Source organism: Rattus norvegicus, chromosome 6 (assembly GCF_021556685.1).
Source record: "Rattus norvegicus strain SHRSP/BbbUtx chromosome 6, alternate assembly SHRSP_T2T, whole genome shotgun sequence".
NCBI lineage: Eukaryota > Metazoa > Chordata > Mammalia > Rodentia > Muridae > Rattus > Rattus norvegicus.
Window position 1 is genome coordinate 47,104,618 of NC_141539.1, and position 27,970 is coordinate 47,132,587.

General features: G+C 46.9%; 1 protein-coding gene and 1 pseudogene across 1 annotated transcript; both read left to right on the plus strand.

Moving 5' to 3' along the window:
* The first annotated feature begins 17 nt into the window (after positions 1-17).
* On the plus strand, positions 18-27,946 carry Cpsf3 (cleavage and polyadenylation specific factor 3). Its single transcript, NM_001030030.1, is given in 18 exon segments — positions 18-159; positions 4,062-4,125; positions 5,699-5,796; positions 6,960-7,088; positions 8,754-8,931; positions 10,378-10,467; positions 11,531-11,681; positions 13,452-13,627; positions 14,303-14,461; positions 15,455-15,601; positions 18,012-18,164; positions 19,460-19,568; positions 20,737-20,835; positions 21,671-21,765; positions 23,150-23,237; positions 25,326-25,395; positions 26,782-26,878; positions 27,761-27,946. Coding segments are annotated over 18 exon segments (2,058 nt in total). The 5' UTR covers positions 18-109; the 3' UTR covers positions 27,866-27,946.
* On the plus strand, positions 1,534-1,662 carry LOC120093425 (small nucleolar RNA SNORA21; annotated as a pseudogene).
* Positions 27,947-27,970: the final 24 nt, after the last annotated feature.

Consider the following 27,970-nt stretch of genomic DNA (forward strand, 5'->3'; position numbering starts at 1 on the left):
ATGTGTTGGTGGTCGGCGTTTTCTCTTCCTTAGTTTGCTGTGGCTGTGCTTTGAATTTAGAGACTGCGGCGACGGGTTTGTGGTCCACGCTGCTCCAGAGACTGCCAGGATGTCTGCAATTCCTGCAGAGGAGAGCGACCAGCTGCTGATCCGACCCCTGTAAGGGACGAGCTATAAGGGGAGCGAGTCCCCCGGATGTGTGAGAGACTGGAGGGGTGCCCGCGGAGGCAGCTGCGGGTCCAGTCTCTCAGGCTCAAGGGTTTTGGAGAATACTGATTCAGGGGCCATCTAGGTTGAATGTCATTTTTCCTTCAGTCTCGGGGAGGGTATGTCGGAGTTGAAAAAAAAATCCAGGTCATTGGACGTTTTCATAAAGAAAGAGTTGCCAATTAACACAAGTCCGGATCTCGTACATCAGGGCAAGCCTTGAGGGAACCGACAGATAGAGGACAGTGCGAGGAAGAACTGCATCTGTCTCCTTTGCAGGCCCCTGCACGTGCTCAGGTGGGCGGGGAAATTAAAGACTTGGTGTGAGTGTGTATCTTCAGAGCTCAGACCTTAGCAGAAGGTAGGAGGAAATTGGAGAGGGGAGAGCAGAGGTATTATGGTGAGAAATTTAGAGCTAAATCACCACAAGAGACTGGTTTTTGTGGAAATGGCTTTCAGCGTTCTGGAATGTTTTGTAGAGAATTGCCTCACACATGTAAGGTGCAGAATATTGGATGAGCTATGTGACTCTACATGCGATTGTTGCTTAGTAGGAGACACTAGCTGGCACCACATGAATGTGTACATTTTCAAAAGATGGGCACTATCTCCATTCATGAAGTAAGACTTACTGAGCACTTACCAATGAATGTTGTCATCTCCATATATACACTAAGCAAATATCAAACAAACAAAATCACCAGGCATGGGCTGAGTTCATTGATTTAACTCCTTTTGGTGAAATTGTAAAGTGGGGAGTGCTGGAATGAGTTTGTGAAAATAGACAGCTACCTTGGAGTCAGACCTGAAACCCAGTCTTCCTGTTTAATACGGAAGTAGCCTCAGTGAGCCCACTTCCTTGTGTGTTAAAAAGACACTGACCGTGAGGAGTAATGCTCCTGGGTGACACCAATGACCATGTTCCATGCTCAGTAAGTGACACCAATGGCCATGTTCCATGCTCATTTTGACATCTGTTTCAGGAGCACAGGTCAGCACTACTTTCTGAGAGCTCTCACACATCCTGGAAATGCGGTTGACGTTTTAGCTAAGGCTTGGTAAAGAGTTGGTAAAAATTAAAGATAGTGTAGGAAGCATAATGTTCCAGGCGAACATGAGAGGTTCTGATTTATGGCCAGTTTTACTTTGGTTGCAGTTAACAGATTAGCAGACCGATTGGGGCAGGCTGTCAGGGTCCACCTTATGAAGGACCTTGTTGTAGACATATTAAGGAGCTTGAGTGTTCACACCAGTTGTAGTAAGCCAGCAAAAGTCTCGAAGCAACTATGTGACACAGTGGAATTACATTAAAAATGTGGCTACTTCCCCTTTTTAAAAGCATTCAGTGGCCTTTTGCTAGTGACCCACCGAGCCATCCTGAAGGGGCAGAGTGAAAACATCACTTTTGGGAGAAGTGGTAACGCGCTGTTTGCTTCAGTCAATGTTGTGACAAGAGTAACAACAACAACAACAAAAACCCTCCAGTGTGGTAGTGAATAAAAATGTGAAGTAAAGAGAACCTGGTGGAATGTAATCATATGGTCCAGCTCTGAGTGATGAGAGCTGGCAAACAGTGAAGTGAGGGGTGATGGACTAGGAAGGACGGGTTTGAGGAGTTCAGGAGTAAAGTCTTGAGGAATTGGTAACTGATCAGATGTCATCTGAAGGGATAGTGGTAGAACACAGGCAGAGAGTACATTCCAGGCCCCTTGGTTCTGTACAGGGGGTGCAGCAGGGAAGAGAGTTAGATTTTATTGCTTGGCGGGAGCTGTAACTATGTAACTCACCATATGGCTGATGAAACTGCGCGCTTCAGAACGTGCTTGTTTGCTTAGGAGTGCGTATGTCTGTCTGTTTTGTTTTAACCAGTATCTGGCTATGTAGCACACACTGGCCTGGAACAAACCCATGACAGTTCTCTTGCCTCAGTCTCTCAAATGTCAGGGTTAGAGGAGCCATCATAATGAGCTTTCATGGTTTTCAGTGTGTCTGAAGTTATATATCCTTTATTACCATTGTAGAACCCAATCCCAGAACATCTACGTTGCTGTCTTTTAAAAGCTCATTAGTAGTCACGCTCAAGTCGCTCCACCACCCCCAACCTTCAGCAACTACCAGCCTATTTTCTTTCTCTGTGGAGACTTGTCATACAAATAGAATTGTACAGCTTGGACCCTTTGTGCCTTGTTTATTTCACCTGGCATAGCATTTCTAAGGCTTCTGATTTGGGAGTTTTTACATTCATTTGGCAAACATTTCAGACCCCATAGCAGTACCAGAGTGGACAAGATGGACAGACGTGTTTCTTAATAGAGCTCCCATTTTAATGTGTGAGGCACACCATAAGCGGAATGCCTTCATGTAGCTGTGTTACACTGCAGTAACAGGAATGGCAGAGCAGTTGCTGTAAAGGATAACTTGGAGTTGGTAGTTGAGAAAGTGTCTGAGAAGATGAAACCTGAGCTGAGAGCAGAACACTCCAAGAAGAAAGAGTCAGTCCAGGGGCTTGTGAACACTAGCTTGACGTGTTAAACATGACAGCCTGGCAACTGTCCCAGCAAAGAGGCTTAAATGTCAGGTACATGTGTCAGAGGTCTAGAATTCACAACAGTCTGAGCTACATAGACTCTTGAGTTCAACAGCGTGTCAGATGCATGCGTGAAAAGACCATGAAGTTGGGAAAGGGGCCCAGAAAAGACTCTGGGAAGTTGGCATTCAGAGGGTAGTGAGAGACAGGGCAGATAAGTGAAAGGAGAAAAAAACAGAAAACAAACAAACAAAAAAACAAAAAAACCATGGGAAAGCCAGCAAGACAGAGCAGAGAAGCCAGGAAGTGCTTGAAGGAACACTTCAAGTTGGATGTCATCTGAAGGGATAGTGGATTAAGGACCAAGGAGAGCTGTTTGCACTTAGCAGCAGGAACAGTCTCAGAGAAGAAGCTGGAAAAAGCTGGTGAATGGACTGGAGGGATTGGGGGGTATGCAGACAGGCACCTGTGTGGAGAAGCTGGCTTAAGAACAAAATGGGAATCGTGGAGATAAAAATCAAGGAGTTTTAATTGAAGAACAAAAAAATGACCATGGAATTTATTCATTTATTTATTTGAGAAAGTCTCTATGTATCCCTGGCTGTCGTTTAGCTCTCTGTAGGTCAGGCTGGCCCCAGATCCACAGAGCTCTGCCCGCCAGACAACTTTATTCTCTGTGTGTCCCCCAAGTGCTGGGATTACATCCCTATTGTTTCTTATTCTCTTAGTCTGTGGCTAGTCCAGTGGGTAAGGGTCTGTCTCAGCCCCACTCCTCCTAGATCACAAGGTCTTTGAGGTCTGGTCAACATCCTAGGCTGTTAGTACCATGTTTGAGAGTTCATTGTGAGCGAGATTTTGGGGAAAATATCCAAGAAGCTGTTATTTTTTAGCTTAAGATGTGCCTGAAGGGTTAGGGCTAAAACCATGGTGACCAGGCTACATGGTAAGGTGATCTCAAGGTGAAACACTGACATGGCTTTGTTCTGGAAGTGTCACTTGATTGCTTGTTCACGTCTTAAACATCCCACGTCACCTGAAGATCGCTTTTCTCCTTTTTCTACCCCACACTCATCCTCTGTTTGAACCTGTAGAACTGTCCTGTCTTGGGAATTAAATGACTGCTGTTGTAACTCGGGCAGTTCGTTGTGAAAGAGTTTGAATTTAGTGTGTTGGATGTTACTGGGGTGGAGTGAGACGGGCTGTACTGAGCACTGACTTATTTGCCATAGCCCCTAGAGCTGCCATTGTCATTGTGAGCCTCTAAACCAAGCTCTGGGCTGTGTGATTGCTTTTTACTCACTTTAGTTCTCCCCTTGACTATTTGCAGTGGTGCTGGCCAAGAAGTGGGAAGATCATGTATTATTCTGGAGTTCAAAGGAAGGAAAATCATGGTAATTATTATTGCTGTTATTGCTACTGGAAATTGAACTTTGGGCCATGTGCATGCCAAGCGTGTGTTCTAAGCTGAATCACACTCCTAGCCTAGGTAATGATTATTTATACAGTCAAGAAAACAGTGTAGCTCTATCCATACTAACCGTTAGGTCTGTCCTACTGAGCCAGTTATCTCTAGCCCTATCTGAGAGAGATGTATAGAGCGAACACTGTGCGCTGAGAGACTAACACACTTCACTTAGTAATTAAAAGCATCAGGTAACCTAAAAAGATAAAACACTGTAAAACTGCCAGCTGGATCTGCCAGACTGTTGTCTCCTCAAAGTCCTTGTCCATTCCCTTGTCTAGACAACCTGAGGACCCCACTCCTTTGGAAGACCTCAAGGAATTAAGTGCCTTGAATGGGTGTCAACTTGGGCCACGCCACAAGGGGCACCAGTCTGGCTGGCTCTGTCAGGTCCTGAGAGGCTATAGGATCAGGAGCGCTGGTTTCAAAGGTCCCAGGAGAAAGGAGGAACACTGACTCTAGTTCCTTGATTCTCATTTCTTCTTTAGTTCTCTTAGTCTTTCTTTTTTATTTAAGAATTTTTTAAAGATTTATTTATTTATTTTATGTATGTGAATACACTGTAGCTGTATTAAGACACACCAGAAAAGGGCATCGGATCCTATTACAGATGGTTGTGAGCCACCATGTGGAATTGAACTCAGAACCTCTGGAAAAGCCACTGAGCCATCTCTCCAGCCCCTAATTCTCTTAGTCCTAAAAGAACAGGCATGTGTTTACCAGAGTCAACTATTTAAAAAATTATTCTATGTGTTATTTGGTCTGTATATCTGTGCACTGTGTTTGTGCCTGGTGCCTGTGGAGGTCAGGAGATGATATAGACTCCCCTAGAAATACAGTTATAGTTGTGAGCTACCATGTTAGTGGTGGGTGTTGAACCTCCCTCTGGGAGAGCAGTCGGTGCTCTAACCGCTGAGCCGTCTCTCCAGCTCCCACCAGTCATTCAGGCATTTTTTAAAAAGGTCTGTTTTATGTATATGAATGTTGTGGCTGTATGTACACCTACACACCAGAAGAGGGCATCAGATCCCATTACAGATGGTTGTGAGCCACCATGTGGTTGCTGGGATTTGAACTCAGGACCTCTGGGAGAGCAGTCGGTGCTCTAACCGCTGAGCATCTCTCCAGCCTGTAAATGACATTTAAGCATTTGTTAGTGTGGAAGTGACACCTCGTAGGATAAGCTCCCAGCCGTCAGCCTGTAGGAAGGTGTGATGGTGCTCTCCCTGGTGGGAGAATTGCTCCAAACCTGCAAACTTGTGTCTGCCGGCTTCTGATAGAAGAGCACTTGAGGAAGAACCCCAGCAAGTCAGTGCTGTCAAACGTGAGCAGTGCCCAAAGAGACGAGCTGCTTCGGGCACATCCTGTTCTTTCCTGAGACTGTTCTGAGTGCACATGTCCTGGGCTCCTCTGAGCGTGGTCCTAGTGTCGGTCTGCTGGATGAGGTTTATCAGATATGTAGCAGGTTGTCATCTGTTTTGTCTGTGTTTTTCCCCCTCCAGCTAGACTGTGGGATCCACCCTGGCCTGGAAGGAATGGATGCTCTTCCTTACATTGACCTCATCGACCCAGCTGAGATCGACCTTCTGTTGATCAGTCAGTAAGTTTCCCTTACTGACCTACTGACCTTTGCTGTGATGATCCGCCTTTCTAGGCTTTGGTGTGGGTTTTTGTTTACATTCTGTGTGTGTGTGTGTGTGTGTGTGTGTGTGTGTGTGTCCCATCCGTCCAGCTGTATGTATAGTATGAACATGCACATGCCACAGTGATGTTCATGAGAATCAGAGGTCAGCCTTCCTAGTTGGCCATCCCTTTATCCTCGAGCCATCTTGCTGGTCACATTTGTTACCTGCTTTTTCTTAATAAACTGGGACTGGTATTGCATGCCTTTAGTCCCAGCACTGAGAGGCAAAGACAGGCAGATCTTTGTGAGTTGAGTTTAAGGCCTGGTCTATTCAGTGAGCTCCAGGTCAATCAGAGCCACATAGTGAGACTGTCTCAAAATTAAAATAAAACGAAAATTTGATAAGAATGAAAGCAGATTTCTAAGTGTAAACCAGCGCCGCTCTGTCTTGAGGCTCAAACCAGGAAGCATCTGTGTGTGACAGTGAGTGCTGGGGGTGTCATGTCCGCTGTGGGCCATCCTCAGGCGTCTCCTCTCACAGGAGCTCCTTGCCACCTTGTCACACTCCTCAGTAAGAGCTTCAGGAGACTGTGGTGGTGCACACCTGCAGTCCTAACACTGAGAAGGCTGAGGCAGGAGGATTGCTGGGTCTGTAGCAAGTGCAGATGGCACAATAAGACTATCTTGAAAAACTTCATTTAAAGATGGCGAAGCTGGACAGTGGCAGTGCACACCTTTAATCCCAGCAGAGGCAGCCCATCTCTGAGTTCGAGGATAGCCAGGGCTGCTCAGAGAAACCCTGCCTCAAAAAACCAAAAAGAGAAAAAAAAACCACGGTGACAAGTTTCAGTTGTTACAATTCTGGCTGTCAAGTGTAGATTTGGTTCATGTTCTTTCCCTTCTAATCAGTCACTGATAGAGTGGAGAGGCGTTGAGAAGAACAGAGGATGAGGTACTAGCGGCCAGGCCTGACAGGAGTTTGACCCCCAGACTCCATGCTAGAAGAAGAGAGCGGCCATGCCTCCTCGGTCTCCTCACAGCATCCCAGTGTACTTAGCACAGTTTTGTCGGGTGAGCAGGAATTGGAGCAGTGCTGGCCTCTGGTAGCTAAAGCCCTGACGGCCCTGTTTCCTTGTCAGCTTCCATTTGGACCACTGTGGAGCCCTGCCCTGGTTCCTTCAGAAGACAAGTTTCAAAGGACGGACGTTTATGACCCACGCCACAAAAGCTATCTATAGATGGCTCCTCTCAGACTATGTCAAAGTCAGGTAAGTCACTTCACTGGATTACATAGGCTCCGCTCATACTTGTAGATCAAGATGCAGACCCTAACCTGTCCAGAAGGATTCCGTGATCCAATTCCAGGATCCGTCTTATACATCAGCACCGTCGACTTTAGTTGATAGATGGTTTACATCCTTTCAAACATAGGATCAAGTCTAGAACTCAGGAGGTCTGATAGAAGTGCTCTCCCTGCAAGTGGCACTTGGACATTTTATTAATTTGAGACTAGCTTCCTTAAGCAGTGATACAGGGGGGATTGTTTGGACAGTCTGACCAGAGAATGTTGCCTTAAGCAAAGTTGTTCTCTGGGGAAGTTGGCACCAGTTGTGAGAGAAATATCCACTCCTGTACCACCAAGGGCACACCGGGCCTGTGACACCTGCGGTGAACTATTAGCCTATGGAGGTTGGCCTTCACTTGGGGGTATTTCTAAAGGTGTGTGTTAGTCTTCATATGTAATACACAGGAATGGGAAGCTGTGTCACCCTAATGTGGTCATCGACTGTGAGTCCCATTTTACAGACAGGGCCAGTGAGGCACAGAGAGGTTATTTGCCTAAAACAGTCTCAGTAAGAGACACTGACCTGTGAACCCATCCAGTGTGGCTACAGAGTCTGTGTGAAGTTCATTTATATAATTTCCTGGTGATAAGTTATACTTAACTTTGAGAGGGGCCTTTTTACAGGGCTAGTGGAGAATCTCTGCTATATGTTCACGTGTATGGACATTATTCTCCCAGGAATGCTAGAGAGGAAAAAGTTGTGAAATACTGTATTAAAGACTGCCTTACAGACCTGGGCCTCTAGCACAAGTCCATGATCCCAGCTCAGGCTCAGACAGGAAGATTACAAGTTCACGGTGTGGAGGTTTGAGTAGATTTGATCCCCATAGACTCCTGTGTTTGAATGCTTGGCCCATAGGGAGTGGCACTATTAGAAGGTGTGGCCTTGTTGGAGGAAGTGCGTCACTGTGTAGGCAGGCTTTGAGGTCATGTATACATATGCTCTCACGACACATTTAGTATGAAGCACATTCATCTCCGTTGCCTCCTGGCTGCCTTCAGATCAAGATGTAGGACTCTCAGCTCCTCTAGCACCATGTCTGCCTGCATGCTGCCATGCTCCCGCCATGATGGTAGTGCCTAAACCTCTGACCTGTAAGCCAGCCCCAATCAGATGTTGTCCTTTATACGAGTGCCTTGGTCGTGGTGTCTAGAGAGGAAAAAGTTGTGGAAACCCTAAGACACAAGGGCAGCCTGAGCCACTTGGTGAGACCCTATCTTCACAAAACAGCAGAAGCCTAAGGGCCAGGAGTGCAGCTCTGTGGTGCAGCACCTGCCTGCCTTCCACGCCTGGAGCTCCAGGCTCCAGTACTCTACATGATAAACGTGAGAACACTGTCTCAGGGGCTGAGAGCTCCTAAAGTCAGGGCAGCTGTGCGTCACGCTTAGCTCACAGGCAAGCTTTGCAGCTTCCCACCCTGTTGTGTCATAATTATAGAAAATACGGAGATTCTAAACACCAGGGTTTGTCACTGCTGAACCTGGAGCCTTGTGCGTTGTGGCAAATGCTCTGTCCCTGACTGCAGCCCCAATCCTGTGTACTGTGACCTTAAGAAATATTTTATCCATATGTCACCTACAATTTCAGCAACATATCAGCAGATGACATGCTGTACACTGAGACAGACTTGGAAGAAAGCATGGACAAAATCGAAACCATCAATTTCCATGAAGTTAAGGAAGTTGCAGGAATCAAGTTCTGGTGTTACCATGCCGGCCACGTCCTGGGAGCAGCCATGTTTATGATAGAGATTGCTGGTGTGAAGGTACGCTCTAGCTCAGGCCCCTTCTCCCCAGGAGGAGTCAGTGCAGAACGCCATGACCCCAAGAGGTGTAGAAACTTCCCTAAGATTTGCAGACTGACAGAACACTGAAACAGGTAAGGCTAAGTTGGTGTTGATTCTTTGAGGATATTCCTTCCCCAGCATGACAGCAAGTTCCCCAGCACACCACAGGCTTGGTCCCACTTCAGTGTCCGTCCGTCAGAAAACTAGCTGGGGGGCTGGGGATTTAGCTCAGTGGTAGAGCGCTTACCTAGGAAGCACAAGGCCCTGGGTTCGGTCCCCAGCTCCGAAAAAAAGAACCAAAAAAAAAAAAAAAAGAAAACTAGCTGGGGAACCTTCCGCCACTACTTCTGCTTAAAACTCAAACATGGATGGCAAGGCATGTAAGGGTGTTTCTGTACAGGCTTGTGGCCCTGAGCACAGTTCCTCAGGACCCACAATAAAAGGAGAGACCCAGCTCCCCAAATCGTCCTCCACCTCCCCACACATGCTGTGGCACGCACCATCTACCCACCAGCACACACATACAGTTAGAGTTAAGTTATCCAAATGAAAACTTAGTTTGGTGTTTATGTCCTTGACCTGGAAGGACTCAGGTAAGCACCTGAGCAGGTGGCCTGCAGAAGGGAAGAGTTTGCTCAGCACAGGATTGTGTGGCCATGCCAAGGAAAGGAAGGTGGAGATGTCAGTGAAGTTGTGATACCTGAGTGGACTAAAGCATCTGCATAGTTCATTAGTGTGGGATGTGTGTACTCACACACGTGTATGCATGGCAGAGGTGGGGGATGGGGGAGGAGACTGTGTTTATGTGTAGGAAGGACTACTCGAAGGAGTTGGTTCCCTCAGCCATGTGAGTCCTGGGAGTTGAACTCAGGGCATCAGGCTTGGCAGTGCCTTTACTGGCTCTGGAATTCTAGACTCCAGGGCAAGTAGCCATTGACTGAGACCTAGATGGAAAGATATGGCTTCTCTCTTGTACGTTTTTAGTGATTTTGCTTTGGAAGCTGGACAGCATGGTTCTATGTGAACATGGTCTATCTGAAATGTCTGCATACCTAGCCCTACATTGTCATCAGATCACTCATCCATGTTCCAGGGCCCCAAAAGTCAGCAGGAAATGGCAGGGCGCAGATCTGATTCATTCTGATTTGGCCCTGACAGTGCTGATACATGCTTATCTTTGAGGGTTGACTATGGGATATATTTTTCTGGAAAGTTAGATTTACTGATTGAAACCCAGGGTGTCTTAGGGACTAACTGACACATTTAGAATTAGATGCAGGCATTGTCTCTAAAGTCCCTTAAGTGTAGGCAGGTGAGTAGTTTGCTGTTTAAATTCAGTTTTCCTCCTAGACGTGAGGGTCTGTCTGCTCACTAGGAAGAGGAGCCTTTCCCAGATCCTGATATCCTGGCTCTGTGTCTTCACAGCTTTTGTATACAGGTGATTTCTCAAGACAAGAGGACAGACATCTAATGGCCGCTGAAATTCCTAATATTAAGCCAGACATCCTGATCATTGTGAGTATTAACGGACTGGATTATAGTTAGTGTAATGTAAACCTGAACTTCTAGTGGGGAAAAGAATGACAGTGTCACAGTCCTGACATCCTTGATGGGCACCTGTTTGCCTGTTGTTTGTTATGTGAGGATTCTCTTGGCTGTTTTTTGTCCCTCCCCTTTGCTCTACAGTGCATTCACGCTGACTTAGTCTTAGGATCATGGTCTGTCTCTGCAGCATGAGGAGACAGGGTGTGCCTCCCCGCCACCTGCATGTCTTTCCCTAGGCGAGTTTGTTAGGAGAACATATTAAATGGTCTTAGAGATGGCTTTGCCCTTTTCTGTGGAGTACTTGTCATATATTATTAGTTTGCAAGTCTCAAGGAAACAAAAGAATGAACTGTCTTCAAAAGCAGTTTTGAGGGGACTGATGGTTGACAGTGTCAGGAATGGTCCTCTTCTGGGCCTGTCATACACACAAAAGCATCAAGTACCTTTGGTCCCCACGGCTGCGGTTTGGACACATAGCTGCTGAAGTGTGAGCCCCTGCCTGTTGCTGTCCGTGTGCAACATGCAGAGTGGATTCCTTGTGACATGGCCTGGTGCTCAGCACAGGCACCAACTTGTGCTGGGGAAGTTGTTTTCCAGCCCTTCCGTGTGACTTGTGCTGTCGAGCAGAGCTTCCCTGGCTATAACTTGTCTGGTGCTGCAGCCAGTGTGCTGGGCCGTGGGTTCTGCGTTCCCAATAAGTACAGGAACTGCAGCAGCACTCGCATAGTGAGGAGGCCCCAGGTTCTTAAGTATAAGCCAGAGAAACATTGCTTACTGTACTTACTGTGCTTGCCCTTGAGGGAAGAAGGAACATTTTATACTGATCCCTGACTCAGTGTCTGTAGCATTCTTGGTATGATTTGGATTCTATTGTTATTTATTGTTTTTCTAGTTACTGCTATAACAACAGATGCTCAGGTGAATGCCGTGTTGCTGAAGAAATGAATCTCAGCCTCAGCTTTTCCTTAATGCTTAAGTTCTGAGTTCTCAAGAGTGGTTGGTCTTAGTCTTACATATCTAATCTGTTATTTAGGAATCTACGTATGGGACCCATATCCATGAGAAGCGTGAAGAGCGAGAAGCAAGATTCTGCAACACTGTGCACGACATTGTCAACAGAGGGGGCAGAGGGCTCATTCCTGTCTTTGCTCTCGGAAGAGCTCAGGAGCTGCTCCTGATTCTAGGTATTTGGGTGACTTACTCTCGCAGCTGTGGATACAGCATTTTATCTTTATTTCTAACTGTGACTGGGGACTGAAGGTGTAGCTCGGTGGCCTCCCAAACACACACGAGACCCCAGGTTCAATCCCCGGAGCTACAGGGGGCAACTTGGGGACCTGGTGCTGGTGAGAGCTGGGGGAAAGCAGCACCTAATGTCCACTGCTGCTAGGACCACCTGACATGCCTTTCTGGTTCCCATCAGTATTGGAAGCCTTCCAGCATGGGCAACTGTAGACTAACTATGGCACTTCTAGGACGTGAGGAGAGATAGGTGGAGGTGTTTGTCTTCTCAGTCCTTGTTGTATTTGAGGGTTTGTTTGTTTGTTTGTTTGTTTGTTTTAGATAAGGTCTTACTGTATATATAGCCCAGTATTTCCGACTACTGGGTCCTAGGTCTGAACTTCCATTATTGTAGTATTTTCAGGAAATACCATGAACATAAGTTGAGTTAGAGAGCAGAGTGTAGACTTTTCACAGAATATTAAGTATACCACCCTCCCCCCCCAAAAAATAGGACTAAAAAACTACCTGTCCTATAGTCGGCTTAGGTAATGACACAAGCACAAAGGAATAATAGGAAGATGAGTGGCCGTGATCTGCCCCTCTTGTGTCTTCCGAAGACCTCAGTCAGTGTGCATAACTTTGTACTGTAGGGTTGTGTGTTTGTGCTCCCTGATCCCCCTGATTTGATCTGTCATGATTCTGTGAGGGTCGTGCTGCAGACAAGTCAGGGCCTGCACTCACAGCAAGTGTGTGTGAGGTAGAGGTGCCTGTCCTCCGCTCTCTGTGCTTGCATCTCTGAGAAAGGGATGAACAGCGTTCTTGTTGCAGTGACTGGAAAACAGTCAAGGGAGGATAGGCCAACACCTCTCAGGACCACAGCAGTCCTTTACAGAGACTGCGCTTGTTCAGTTCTGTCCTCTGAACCTGATGGTGAGACAAGTTGGTCCATCAACATGTAGAGTAAAAATCTGTGGAAACCAGCAAAGAGCCAGAGGGGTGAAGGTGGCCCTGTGCTGTCACAGATAAAAATGTCCATCATCCAGGCACTTGATTGCAGACAGGCAAGGAAGGGCATCTCGTTTGACCTTAACTTGTACCTCCTGTGCACTCCACTCCTAAGCCGTTCAGACAAACCTGGGCAGCGTGTTTGTAAACTGCTGGGATTTAATGAGGTTATCCCTGAAAACAGAAAAAAATAGGCCTTCACATGAAAGTATTTTGTTCACAACTTTCATTAATTAGTAAGAAGCAGTTTATACAGAAGTTTTTTAGAAATACCATTATGTAATATATAATAAGCAATTGCTTGAAATAATAATTATATTAAAACCTCTATAAGCACTCGGGAGACAGAGGCAGGCAGATCTCTGTCAGGTCCTGACCAGCCTGGTCTACATAGTGAGACAGTCCAGGACATCGAGAGCTACACAGAGAAACCCGATTTTGAAAAACAAAACAAACCAACCAAACAAAAATATTAATCAGTATAAATATAAAAGGAGCATTTGTGAGAGACTCCATAGTTTTGATCTGTGACTACAACTTTGTTTTATTTTTAGATTTTATATTTCTGTTTAGATTTGTAGTTTACAGTAGTAAGGAACAGGGTGGCTTTGACAAACTCATTAAAATACAGTTATATGGCCCTTCGTTTCTCAGTTAGTTATCATCATGATTTGATTGCTTGCCTGGCCTGCTTAGTGATGCTTGCCTCTGTGACACCACTGCAGATGAGTACTGGCAGAACCACCCAGAGCTGCACGACATCCCCATTTACTACGCATCGTCTCTGGCCAAGAAGTGCATGGCCGTGTACCAGACCTACGTGAACGCCATGAACGACAAGATCCGGAAGCAGATCAACATCAACAACCCCTTCGTTTTCAAGCACATCAGCAACCTCAAGGTGATGCTCATGGAGGAAGGGGAGGCATGGCGGAGGGAGTGGGGAGGGGGGGGTGGGCACACTGCAGCCTGCCCTGCTGAGACTCTGCTCTCCAGCCGGCCTCATGGTGCTGGGACTCACTGGAGTCAGGCTTGCCCTTGCTTGGGGTCTCCACGTTCCCTCAGTACACAGCAGTCAACCTGAACCCTCCTGCCACAGGAAGAAAGGTTTAGATTCTGTTATTCACATCTGATCCTCCTTGATTAGCACTGCAAATTCCATGTAGGAATTTATAAAACTTCCATGTGTGTGTCCCAAGATGAATTAATGCAACTGGATTTAATTTAAAGTATATTAATCAAATGCTTTCTAATAACATGTTTTAATTTTGGTTGGTTGGTTTGGGTTTTTATTTTTTTGAGACAGGGTTTCCCAACATAACCCTGGCTGTCCTGGAACTCACTCTGTAGACCAGGCTGGCTTTGAACTCAGAGATTTGCCTGCCATTGCCTTCTGAGTACTGATATTAAAGGCATTTCCCACCATGCTCAGCACATTTTAATTTTGTAATGTGGCACTTAAACACACAGTGCTAGCTGCTCTTACCATGGCCCATGCAGAAGTGTGATTACTCTAAGTGGCAACTTTGACCAGCCTGGTGACTGTCATGCTTTTAACCCTTCCTTTGTCTCACAGAGCATGGATCACTTTGACGACATTGGCCCCAGTGTTGTAATGGCCTCACCAGGCATGATTCAAAATGGCTTATCCAGAGAGCTGTTTGAAAGCTGGTGTACAGATAAGAGGAATGGCGTCATCATCGCAGGGTACTGTGTAGAAGGGACACTTGCCAAGGTCAGTTACCATCTTGGGGTGCGAGTTGATATTCCATCCAGAATGCTGGCAGAAGTCCTGCTCAGGCTCGGTGCTTTTCGACTTGGGGCTATTTTGCATAGGCTTTACTACCTGAGCTTCCCCAGACATTTTTGCTCAAAAATACTAGATTTTTCAGATGAGGGGTACACAACCATGACGTGGACTTTTACAGAGCTGTGTGATGTGCCAGGGCTGACAGTCATCTCTATTTTGGTATGAAATGTGTGATCTTAGCATGTGGGATGTCACTTGTAGAGGACACTGCAGATCTTTAAAGGCAATTTGTGGACATCCTGGGAAGCATGTTCTCTTGTCTTCTTGCCATTACCATCTGTTTTGATTTAAATGTAAAATGCGGTTGCTTGTTGTGATCATTTTCCTCCTTTGCCACAGTCAGTGATGTGGTTAGAGAGCCCGCAGGTGGGCTGGAGAGATGGCTCAGCAGTTAAGAGCACTGACTGCTCTTCCAGAGGTTCTGAGTTCAAATCCCAGCAACCACGTGGTGGCTCACAACCATCTGTAATGGGATCTGGTGCCCTCTTCTGGTGTGTCTGAAGACACCTGCAGTGTACTCATATATAATAAATAAATAAATCTTTAAAAAAAAAAAAAAAGAGAGCCCGCAGGTCACTGCTGGTCGGTCGCTCAGCTGGCTGCAGATGAGAGGTGTGTCTGTCCTGAGGGCTGTGCCTGAGGGATGCTGCAGCAGTGCTCTGTGCAGCTTTATTCAGTCACAGACTTCCCTCCAGTGTTGGACATGCTGGGTCCTACTTAGTCCTCTGGCCTTCTGATTAACTATTAACTCAATGAAGAACATAGGTGTTTGGTTCTTGCTAGGTCAAGAACATCAGAATGGCACTTGTGGTACAGTTCCAAAGTTAACATTAGAGATCGTGACTGCAAGACTTAACCAAAATGTACCTTCTTTTATCTAATTGCAAAGTCTGTTTTTCTTGTATTTGTTTCCGACAGCACATCATGTCTGAACCTGAAGAAATCACTACCATGTCTGGACAGAAGTTGCCACTGAAAATGTCGGTTGATTACATTTCTTTCTCTGCTCACACAGATTACCAGCAAACCAGTGAATTTATTCGTGCTCTGAAGCCGCCTCACGTGGTTAGTCTGAATTCCATGTGTAGTAATAGAGCTGCATGAAGCACACAGGGCTCCTTTGTGAACAGAGCATTCTACTTGCACCTGGTCTAACCTTTACTGTCCCCCTTTGAGTTAGGCCCTCTGCACTTGGGATCCCTCATTTCACACAGAATCCTTCAGACTTCCCTACCTGTGCTAGTGTTCTCTTCGTTTTCTGCTACCTCTCCAAGAGCGTGGATGCCAGGCTTGAGCATGACCACTGACCTCCAACCCTAACTCCTCCTTGGCCTGCTGTGTATCTGGCAAGTTGGGGAGCCTCTTTGCTCTGTATAAATAAGGGTGATAGTGCTCTATAAGGTCATTGTGCAGAAAGAATGAGAGAATATGACATGCTTGACACAGTGCCTGGCTCACAGTGCATGCTTTGTATTGTTAGTAAATTGGCAGTGCAAACATTTTCACAGAGGAGAAAGTCACAGTAAACGGTTAAAGTTTAAAGGATACAGATGTAAACACATACTGGATTAATTCCTTTTGTATTGGTTTTTTTGGTTATATTTCTAAGTATCATGAAAACAGTAATGAGCCAGTGTGCTAGCTCTGGGAAGGGGCTGCCCCGACAGCCCAAGGCTGGCCCTCAGCACGTGTGGAGGTGGAAAGAGAACCGACCAGAGCTGCCCGATTTCAGTGTGCACGGAGACACTGCACCCCATGTCATGTACTCACGTGATGGTGGTAATAATGAATAAGAATGAGGCTGGCAATAGCAGCAGTTACCTATTCCCAGAGTTTTAAGCTGGAGACAGTTAGATGCTTGTAATGGAAGTGGAACAAGTATCCATAGAAACAGATCAGACCTCCCAGCGATCTGAAACTTGCTTAAAGGAAATGGACTTTTGTTGGTGTCTTTTGTTTCTTTATCAAATATTTTTACTGTGCCAAAAAATATACAGAATGCAGTTGCAGCTTTCACCATTTTAAAGTATGGAATTCAGTAGCATCATCTACACTGATGTCACAGCCAACCCCAGCCCAGGTTTCAGAACTTTCTGCTTCCCAAGCAGAAGCCCGTGCCCTCTTCTCCCTCCTGTGTGCCCCTAGCTTCCGTCTCATCGCCTACTGTCTCTCTGAGTCTGACGGCTCCCAGTATTTCACTAAGCAGAATCATGTGTTTTCAAGGTAGCCATTAATCTTCCACTTACAGCTGAGCAGTAGTCCACTGTTTACCGTCAGGCTGTTGATGCAGAGGCTGGCTAGTGAGAGCGACATTTAGTGGCTGGTAGCGGTCTTAGTTTTGGAGCACTTTCCAGAAGACTGGTCCTCCTAGGTGTTTGCCCTCTGCACCTAAAGAACAGACTCTTCATGAGTTAGTCACTCCCCTCTTCAGCATCATGTATAATATGAGCACAGTGTAGTTCCTGCCTACCACATGTTTCTGGTGTGTGTGTATGTGTTTCATGTGTTCTGGTGTGTGTATTTCATGGATACCACCCTCTACTTTGAGGCCAGGTCAAAAAACTATTCTGCTTTCTCTGCCGATGCTGCTGCTGCTGCTGCTTTGCCTTGATGCTGTCTGGTTCTGTCTGTGCCCTGGGTTGAGACTAGCTGTTTACACTCTGATGGCCAGCACTATTGAATGTGGCTGCACATGACATTACAGTTGTGGTAGCAGTAGCCTATAGTTGCTGCTTAGAGAGTATCGGACCCATTCTGTGTCTTCACAGAGAATGCTGTTGTACCGCTGGGCAGCTTGGTCAGGGTTACACAGTGCACAGCAGTGCTAGTGTTCGTGTGTAGGCAGCTCAGAGACTGACAGCAGTGCTCGAGTGGCAGGCACCCCCTTAGAACACTGCGTTTGGTTCTGTAGCATTTCATTTGCAGTTACTTTAATAAACAAGAAACTGTCAGAAACCTGAAGAAAATGGAATGTTTTCTTAGCAAGGACAAAAGAAAATGTGCACTTTAGGCTGGAAGGGCCATGGAGGCCACCTGGATGAGCCTTTGATGTGAACATGGGCTCTAGAGATGACCCAGCTGTGAGTCCAGTTAGCGCTTAGAGCAAGCAGTCTCCTTACTCCCTCATAAAGTAGGTGTGCCTAGCAGACAGAGGGGAGGGAGCATGCCACACAAGTTTAAGGCTGAAGTTTGGCTCTTCAAACCAGGAAGCTGGGTCTGGAGACATGGCTCTGTGTGGTTCAGAGTGCCTCCTGTCCTTCAGAGGACCTGGCTGGCTCCAGGACCCACATACAGACATGCCTCCTCCACCCTTCACCCCCCAAACACACACAAACACACACAAACACAAATAGTCTAAAAGAAGGGAATGTTTGGTTAGTAAAGTTCTCTATTTCATGAATTAGCTGATGTTCATAAAGACAGTTTTCACTATGGTGGAGCATGTTTCTTTATACAGTCACATCTTACTCTGCAGATTTTAGTCCATGGGGAACAGAATGAAATGGCCAGACTGAAAGCAGCACTGATCCGAGAATATGAAGATAACGATGAAGTTCACATCGAGGTTCACAATCCTCGGAACACAGAGGCCGTGACCCTGAACTTCAGAGGGGAGAAGCTCGCCAAGGTACAAGGCAGCAGGTGCTCACCCTGACTGTGCCTTTTCAGGGAGATAAGTTCAGGTGTGTGTGTGTGTGTGTGTGTGTGTGTGTGTGTGTGTGTGTGTGTGTGTGTGTGTGTGTGTGTGTGTGTGTGTGTGTGTGTGTGCTGCCTGCATGTAGATCTGTACACTGTGTATGTGCGTGTTGCCTGAGGCAGTCAGATCCCCTGGACCTGGGTTGTGGCTAGTCGTGATCCATCAGTTGGGTGCTGGGAATTAAATGCGTGTCCTCTGCAAGAGCAGCAAGTGGGGTCTTAGCTGTGCAATTGCTGTAGCCCCAGGAAAGATAGTCTTATGAGAGATGTCCTTGGTAGCACAGGCTTAGGAACCAAGTCTTGGGTGAGTGTAATGGGAGGATTAAGAGTTTAATGCCAGCCTGAAGTATAGAAGTAAATCCTGCCTCAGAACTAGAAAGAAAAGACTGCAGAGAGCCTTTCTTACAGAACCATAGGGACTGGAGACCTTAGGACTTGGGGTGGGTGACCTTTGCTCCAGTTAGGGGGCTTCTGGCTGAGCTAGTGCAGACTGCAGTGGTCTGTTTCTTAGGCCTGTAGAATTGGACAGTCAGTCAAAAACCTGTAAGTATATTTATCAAACCCTGATGTTGGGGGGAGGGGTAAAAAGGTTCCGGTTATGACTGAGGAGAGCCGCCTACTGGGGGCTTAGGCATGGCTCAATGGTTGAGCACTTGCCTAGCCACACCTCCAAGATGAAGCCATAACCACCAAAAACAGACATTTTAAAGCTTAGCTCTACGTTCCTCTGACTCATATCACCGCACTCAAGTGCACCTCTTCGGAGTAAAGCGGGTCACAGGATTTCAGGAGAGTGTGCTGTGCCCTGTGAGGCCACACAACCGCTGTCTCCACAGCTGCGCATCCATGGCGGCACTAGGACAGACAGATCTCCATCCCGGGGGGGGGGCTCGAGGTGTGTAAAGGAGAGAAGTCACGTGTGAGCAGTGTGGGCTTCAGCCCGACATGGTGTCGCCTGCTGTAGGCTGAGGTTTAGGCCACGCCTGCGCTGCATAGCACCGCCTACAAACAATTGTGGTCTCTGAATTTGTAAGGTGTTTTGCTGTGGTGGTGTTTCGTTTTTGAGTGTCCTCTCGGCGTCTGATCCCATCCTTACTGACCCTTGTGTTCAGAAATGCTGTTTGCTGTCACATAGCTAACCCACTCCCCAGTGTGAGGCACACCTCGCCCTGTGTGGCGACAGCCTGAGCCTACCTTTGACACCACTGTGTTCTCTGTTTTCACTAGGTCATGGGCTTTTTAGCAGACAAGAAGCCAGAACAGGGCCAGCGGGTCTCTGGAATTCTTGTTAAAAGAAACTTTAATTACCACATACTCTCTCCCTGTGACCTCTCGAGTAAGTACACTGTTTACTGTGGAGTGCAGCCTGGGCTTAGCACAGAAGGAAAGAAAGTCTGCGAAAAGTGCTCAGTCTAGCGGTGTAGGCAGGGTGTGTGGCGTGTGTTGTTGTGTGCTGCTTAATTGGAAGTGTTTTGTGAGGAAGGGGTCACGAGCATACTTAGATACTCACTTACCTGTGAGATGAGTCACCTTCCAGCTATCAACTCATACAAATACAGGTACATGCGGGGGGTTTTCACTAACTCATAAAAAACTTTTGTTTTTAAAAGATGTATTTTTACTGTTTTGTTTTTTTTTTTTTTTTTTTTTTTTTTTTGTGGTTCTTTTTTTCGGAGCTGGGGACCGAACCCAGGGCCTTGCGCTTCCTAGGTAAGCGCTCTACCACTGAGCTAAATCCCCAGCCCCTATTTTTACTGTTTTTAATTGTGTGTGCTCACATACTGGTGCCTTCAGAGGCCGGAGTGTCAAATCCCAGTGTAGCTGGAGTAACTGGCAGTTGACCCAACCTGGGACTGGGAACCAAACTTGGATCCTCTGCGAAAGCAGTGTATACTCCTAACTGCTGACCTCTCCAGCCTCTGTGAACTCTGACTCTCGGGCCTTCTCAGGGCTGATGCTGGACCCTGAGGAGTTATAAATCCCAGTCCTGGCCATGGACATGCCAGTCTGTGAGGGGGCAGTGTTAAGTATTTCTGTCCACAGAGATAGTGAGGGACAGACTTCCCTAGAGAGTTGGGCAGTGCTTTCAAGGCACTGGAGCCCTGAAGCCAGTGAGGCTCATAAGAGACACTGGGCAGAAAGGAAGGCGGAGAGCGCTGACAGAGAGCGCTGACAGACTGGTTTAGAGATGTCCAAGACGTGAGCTAAGTATAGGGAGGTAGACTGGGAAACACAGTCCTGGACACATGGCTGTCATCCTGCTGGGCCCGGGATGGGTTCTGGATCTGCCTCTTGTTCTTTAATCCTTGCCGTGGGTTTTTACAAGGTGACTTTTGTGTGGTCTGATGTTTCTTTTTCCGTTCGGTACCGTCGTCACACTTTGTAGCCAGCTGGCCCCAGTTTCAGGATCCTTGCTTCTGACTTCTGCATCTAGGATTGTGTGTCTCCTGCAGCGCCCTGCTGGTTGGTTTCTTACAGTATGCTTATTCTAATTTTCTTTTCAGATTACACTGACCTGGCCATGAGCACTGTGAAACAGACCCAAGCCATCCCATATACTGGGCCCTTTTACCTGCTCTATTACCAGCTACAGAAATTGACGGGTGTGTATTAAGAAGTTTGTATATCTAAGAAGCAATATTACTTCATTCCAATGATTGTCTTAGAGTTCCATGTGCACACTACATTTTATCCCTAAAAGTTAAATTTTTTTATATTCTCAAGTTTTTTTTAAAAATCCTGTAATATCTTTGATCACTTACTGTCGTAAGAATATCAGTGATTAACTATTCTAGTTAACTATCCCTACAGTTTTATTTCTTGTGTCCTTGGCTCCTCCAGTCCCACTTACCGGCTTAGAAAGGCCTCAGCGGGAGCCTAAGCCTGAGTCACCATTCTCGCCCTTTTAAATGAAAGGGTTCTATCTTGACCCTGCTGAAGGATGTGGGCTCTCTGAGGAAGCAGGAACACCCCTGACTGATGCACTTGCTGCTCCCTAACCCTGCATTGAGCTCATACAAGACGTATGGCCAAAAGCAGGAACACCCCTGACTGATGCACTTGCTGCTCTCTAACCCTGCATTGAGCTCATACAAGACGTATGGCCATATCGAAAATCTGGGAAATATGTCTGAATCCGTCACTTGGGACCTAGTGAGTCTTCAGCACGTGGATGATCAGACTCAGGGTAGAGGTGGAGAGTTGTCTCATGAGACTCATACAAAGCTGAGGTGCGCTGACGACAGTGTGGGTGCTTGAGACTAATGTGTAGGTGTTTATGTACTGCTTTGTCTCCAGGTGCTGTAAGCAGTTAACATAAAGTGTGGCAACCAAGTGTTAGGAGTTTTACCATTCGAAGCAGCTCTTTAACTACCTCTATAAAAACAGATGCCTCTAAGGTCTGTAGGAAAAGTACACGCATCTTCTAACTTTTTTCAGGTGATGTAGAAGAATTAGAAATTCAAGAAAAGCCTGCTTTGAAGGTATTCAAAAGCATCACCGTGGTGCAGGAGCCGGGCATGGTGGTCCTGGAGGTGAGGCCAGCTACCTCCTCACAGTGGGAGGGCTTCGGTGTGCGTGTGCGCATGTGCTTGCGTGATCACAGAGCAGCTTGGTTACTGGTATTCCAGGATGCCACTAGTTTTGAAGAGGGGAGTTCACAGACCAAACCCTAGATAAAAACTGCAGGCAGCTAACACATTCTGGGAGCTGGAGAAATAGTCTTCCCCAGGGAAAGTCCCCTGATTGATTTTCCAATACCTGTGGTCAGCCCTGAAGTCATACGCATCAAACAACATTACATATGCTGAGCGGGATTTATTATATACCCAGGAGGGGAAGATAGCAGCAAAGTTAGAGGCCATGGATTGAGAGGGTAGGTGGTGGGGTGGTTAACATGGGACAGGTTGGAGGAAAGAAAGGGAAAAGAAGATGATGCAAATATAGTTAATGTTTTGTTTTGTTTAAAAAACGGTCTTAAAAGTCTTAAGGGAAAATTGAATTCTGGGGTAGCACTGTAGTTAAGTTGTCAGTGCGGCCTCACACACAGTAACTAATATATGCGAAGCCTTGGACCAGCTCCAAGCACCACATAAACTAGGCAGTCCTACTACGTGGGAGGCAGAGGGGGAGGATCAGAAGTTCAACCTTAATTACATAGATAGTTTAGAATCGGCCTGGACTGTATCAAACCCCATCTCAAAAGTTGTTGAATTAAAAAAAAAAAATCATGTACCTTCCTTTAAAAAGTGGTATTTTCATGTTTCAGATAAACAATAAAGTAACCAAGTCCAAAGGGGTTAGACATCATTAAATTAGGTGGAGACAAACATAAAAGCAGGTGGATTCTTTTCTTGAAAACAAACATTACCAGGGCTGGAGGGATGTCTGCTTTTCCAGAGGACCCAGGTTCAGTTCTGAGCACCCAGGTGCCCACTCGTAACAGTGACTTCAGTTCCAGGGCATCCAACACCCTCTTCTGACACATAGGGCACAGGCATGCAGGCTGACAAGGTAGGCGTACCCAATTAGGGTGGGGTGGGGTACACTGGTGAGACCCCAAACAAACAAACATTCAATGTGCACGTATATCCTGTCTCGTCGTGTTACGCACATTGCATCTCACCCTCTTGTTCTACTCTGTGCTGCTGACACGAGAGCTTCAGGATTGTGTCCCGTGTGTTACTTTGGGGTCAGTTTTCTCTTCCATAATCTTTGGGGAGATTAGTGGAAATGCATAGAAAACCTGCTTAGGTATCTTTTTACTGGTTAAAAGGAAATTAAAGGAGTCTCCAGACTGAGAGTCCGCTGTTGCAGGCAAAGCTAGGAGCAGCAGCGCTCCTGGGCCAGGTAGCCTGATGGGCAGAGCGCTCAGCAGTGGCCGCACTCACCCCTTCCCAATTCTGCCTTTCTTTGTAGTGGCTGGCGAACCCCTCTAACGACATGTATGCAGACACAGTGACCACCGTGATATTGGAAGTTCAGTCGAATCCAAAAATAAGGAAAGGTACAGGCTTGCTCATACTCACCCACCCATCTCTTCTGTGTTCTCGGAACTTAAGTTCTCCTGCTTTCTAGTGTGTAGTTTTGAGGTACGCACAAGAGTGCAGATCATCTGTGTCTTATTTTCCATTCTGACTTATCATCCTTCCTGTAGGAATCTGGACACGGTCCCATAAATGGTACAGTTCTCCTTAAACACTGTCTGCACGGATACTAAAATATTCTTAAACACTGTCTGCTCGGATACTAAAATATTGCTCAGCCGAGCTGGCCTCTGTCAGGAAGATTGCTGTCCTCATGTTCAAAGGAAGGTGCTGAATAGAATAGGGGCCCCAACAGAGAGTACCCATGCCATGGTTGGCAGCTTGTCCTGTGGCTGCAGTGTACTACAGTGTACATCTCCAGAGTGCCACCGGCAAGGAGCCACCCTGGTGTTCTTGGAGATGTCGCCCTAGATGGACCCTTCACGTGATGTCAGAGCCCGTTCAGTATAGGTTTGTTCCCGCCTCAGGGGCATACAGTGGGCAAGAAAGTGGAGCTGGTCGCTTCCTAAGCCTTCCTGCATTGGCTCCTCTGGCACATGAGTAAACAGACAGGCACATCCAAATCCTCTGCTACTGAATACACAGGCCTGGTGTGTGGGAATCGTCACTTGAGCCTCTGGTGAGCATTTGGCTTGTAAGGAACGGCGGCGTAAGTCTTTGCTGGTTCTGCTCATCCTGGCCTTCAGCCCTGTGAGCAGTGCTGCTGCTGCTCTCTGTGCTCCGTGTGGCTGATGTAGCTCAGTGCTGAGAGTGAGCGGTCGCCTGATGTGATCCCAGTCCCGGAACCCAGCCCAGACTGAGAAAGGTTTCAGCCAGGCATGGTGGTGTACATTTGACAGAAAGGGGAAGGAGGATGAGTTCAAGGCCAGCCTCAGCTACATAGCAAGTTTGGAGCCAGCCTGGACTATACAAGAGACCCTGTCTCATAGAATCAAAAGCCAAAAGCAATAAAAAGAAGCCGGGTGTGGTGGCACATTCCTGTCATCTCCACACTTGAGATGCAGAGGAAAGACAAATGTGAACCCAGCCTGGGTCTCGACAGTAAGACATCGCCTCAGGGGAAAAAAGGAGTTTGTGCACATGTATGCACACTTCACAGGTCCTGAGGAGGGCAGGGCTAGATGTTAACTGTCCACCCTCCAGGGAAGCAGAGGCCATGAATGGTGCTTTCTTATGTAGCAGGTATTAGCCAGGGAGGTATATGTGGGTGTGCCAGGGTGACCTAACTCTGGCTTCAAGGCAGCATATCTTTTGACCACCAAGTTGTGTATTTCTTGGGGTTAAAAAAAAAAACTAATTATTAATAGGGAGACACCCTTATGTGTATATATTTTTAGTTCTGTGTATTTATGCATGTGAGTGCAGGGCCACTGTAGAGCCCACAGTGGTTAGACTCCCTGGAGCTGCAGGCCGTTGTGAGCAGCCCCATGCGGGTGCTGAGAACCTAACTCCGCAAAAGCAAGACAGTGCTCTTAGCTCCTGAGCTCTCTCTCCAGCCTGAAGACTTTATTAAAACATTCACAAGCAGATGATGTATGTTAAAACGAACATAACATTCAGATACAAAAGAAATCTTTGGGGGCTGGAGAGATGGCTCAGAGGTTAAGAGCACCGACTGCTCTTCCAGAGGTCCTGAGTTCAGTTCCCAGCAACGACACGGTGGCTCACAACCATCTGTAAGGAGATCCGATGCCCTCTTCTGGTGTGCAGGAAGACAGCTACAGTGTACTTATATATAATAAATGAATAAATCTTTAAAAAAAAAAGAAATCTTTGGGCTTAAATGTATGCTCTGAAATTGTTGAACCTATAATGTTGCTTACCTCTCTTCAGAGTGGAAGTTTGAGAAATATGGAAGCAAAAGTGAACTGAGAGGTCAAAGGACATGAAATAACACAGTGCACATGAATGTGCCTTAGTGGGCAAAGAGACATATCACAGGCTTTTACTATGAAGTCTCCACGGCTACTTCAGGCCTCCGGAACTGTGCTGGGACCGGTGTGCTGACCGTAAGTGGGAATATGGAGGCTGATGTGTCTGTCTTCCAGGTGCAGTGCAGAAGGTCTCTAAGAAGCTAGAGATGCACGTTTACAGCAAGAGGCTTGAGGTCATGCTCCAGTAAGTGAGGGGCCGGGCGGGCAGCTGTGCAGCTATGTGGGTGGAGTCCCCATGCTGCCCACGTACCCAGTCATGTCCAGGTTCACACTGTATTAGCGCTGAGTGCCAGTGCCCTGCCTGGTCTGTGCCCTGCCTAACCGGCCTTGGGGGATGTTTAGGAAGCTAACAGAGTAGTCCACTGGATGCCAGAGTCTCAGCCCAGTGTCGCCGTGCCTTTAAGAATTATTTTAAATGTTTGCTCATGTGTGAATTACTTGGTAAAGCAGGTGTACTAGACTCCTGAGTTTCTGACACTGGTGTCTTTCTATAGAAGTTCTTTAAGCTTCATTTAGGATGCTCTTCCAAACAGTCTTAGAAAAGTCTCTTAATAGTAGATAGCTAACTTACAACTTCATCATCTAACGGTGTTGAATGAATGAATAACTTAGTTTTTCATTTTAGGCAATTGCCTGCAACAGACAGGGGGAAGAAAGATACATTTTGCCTTATAGTTTCAGAGGGCTCTGCCATAGCTAGGTAGCCTTGGCTTTGGCCTCATGTGGAGAATAGCATCATGGTAGTGGGACAGTGTAGTAGATGAAGTTCACCTGTATGTTCTGTGCTTCAGAGTCACAGGCTGTACCCTGAAGAGTCACAGGCTGTACCCATCAGTCATGCTCCCAGTGACCAGCTTCTTCACCTAGGCCTACAGCCTGCTTCTCAGTGCACTTGTGGCAGTGCCCGGGTTCTGAGTCTGTCAGAGTAGGCATCAGTGGATTAGGTCAGAGCCTATCAGCCGGTCGCCAAGCACATAACATTGAGCCTGTGGGAGATGCTGCAAGTTCAAACCCTGACAAAGACTGCTTCTGCCTTCGGATTGAAATTGACCTAATTAGACATCTTAGTATTTGGAAGGTTTTTGAGTTGCTTACATTTTTCTAAAATTTCATACTGAAATTTTAATAATGGCTTTTTATTGTTTTGTTGTTGTTTTGTTTCATGTTTTAGAGACAACTTCACCATATTGCCCAAGTTAGTTCCAAACTGGAAGGCCACAGTCAAGTATGTTAGAGCTGCGTACAAGTCAGCAGCCATTCTAGGCACCTTAGTGAGACTCCATCTCAGGATAGAGTGCATGGTGTGCCATGTCTCTGCCTAGTGTGCGCAAGGCCTCAGTCTTAATCCTCAGTATTAAATTAAAAACAAGAGCAAAACCAGAGCTTGCTAAGGCACAGTGGAGCACCATCCTGGGCAGGCTGTTTTAGTAAATCTATAGTCAAAGGAGCAGCACATCTCCTGGGCAGCCAGAGCATCCGAACACGGAGGAGTTAGAGGAGGACTTGCACCTTCTCCCTAACAGGTGAAGTTGGACTTTCCCAGTAATGCCAAGTTTCTGTTCACTTACAGGGACATATTTGGAGAAGACTGTGTCAGTGTGAAAGATGACTCTGTCCTCAGTGTCACGGTGGATGGAAAAACAGCAAATATTAATTTGGAGACTCGGGTATGTAGCTGTCCGTGTGTCTCAAGACACCTGGGGCCTGGGGTGAAGACAGGAATCAGGCTGCAGCTGGCAGTTAGGTGCTGCAGCTTGGTGGCTGAGGTATAGCTCGGAGGGTAGGTGCCTCCGTAGCGGAAAGAAGCCTTGGTCCCTGGAAACCGAGGTGGGCAGCGTGGAAGTTCATGCCTGTATTCCCAACACCCTGGTCCCTGGGCTTTTCTTCTGTTTTGTTTTATAAGATAGGTTCTTATATATAGTCCAGGCTGGCCTTAGCCTTACGTGCTGGGGTATCAGGCAGTCACCACTAGACCAGCTTTAAAAAAATAACACCATAGCCTAGGCTAACCTAGAACTCTGTAGCCCAAGCTGGCCTGGAACTGTGTTTTGTAGTTGAGCTATAAGACGTGAGCTCCCTTAAGCTGGGTGGGTGGTGTAATGCATGTGTGTCAGCCACAGCTCAGGGAGCTGAGGCAGAAGATCCCCAGCTCCAGGTCAGCCTGAGTTAGAACAAGACTGAAGTTAGTCTGTATAGTGAGACTAACAGAGTCTTTAAAAAACAGTAGCAGCAACAAAGCAGTGGCTGTTGCATGGTTACAGTCAAATTAGCACCAAATGGTGAACAATTCAGCACATCATTGCTGGCTAAGTAATCCATGCCACACAGGCTAACTTGCCTCGAAGGCTGAATAGAATAGGGCTTTGGTCCAAAGCTCTGTGCGTGCCCCCCCCCCCCTTGGCTCTCCAGTCACTATGTTGACAGAGATAGTGCGGGTGACAGGAGGGTAGGTCAGTGGCTCACATCCTGGCGATCAGCCTCCAGGGCTTAGAGTGTTCATTTTCGTCCAGGGGATAATTGTAGGCTGACGTCAGTGCTTTCCCTTTCAGGCTGTAGAATGTGAAGAAGGAAGTGAGGATGATGAGTCCCTCCGAGAAATGGTGGAACTGGCCGCCCAGAGACTGTACGAGGCTCTGACGCCGCCAGTGCACTGACAGCCTTGCCTCCCAGCACTCCACCTTTTACACTTGGCATTCACTTGGGTTCCTTCAAATAAAATACCTTAGTTTCTCTGGGGTGGCCTGTTACTTTTGCATCTG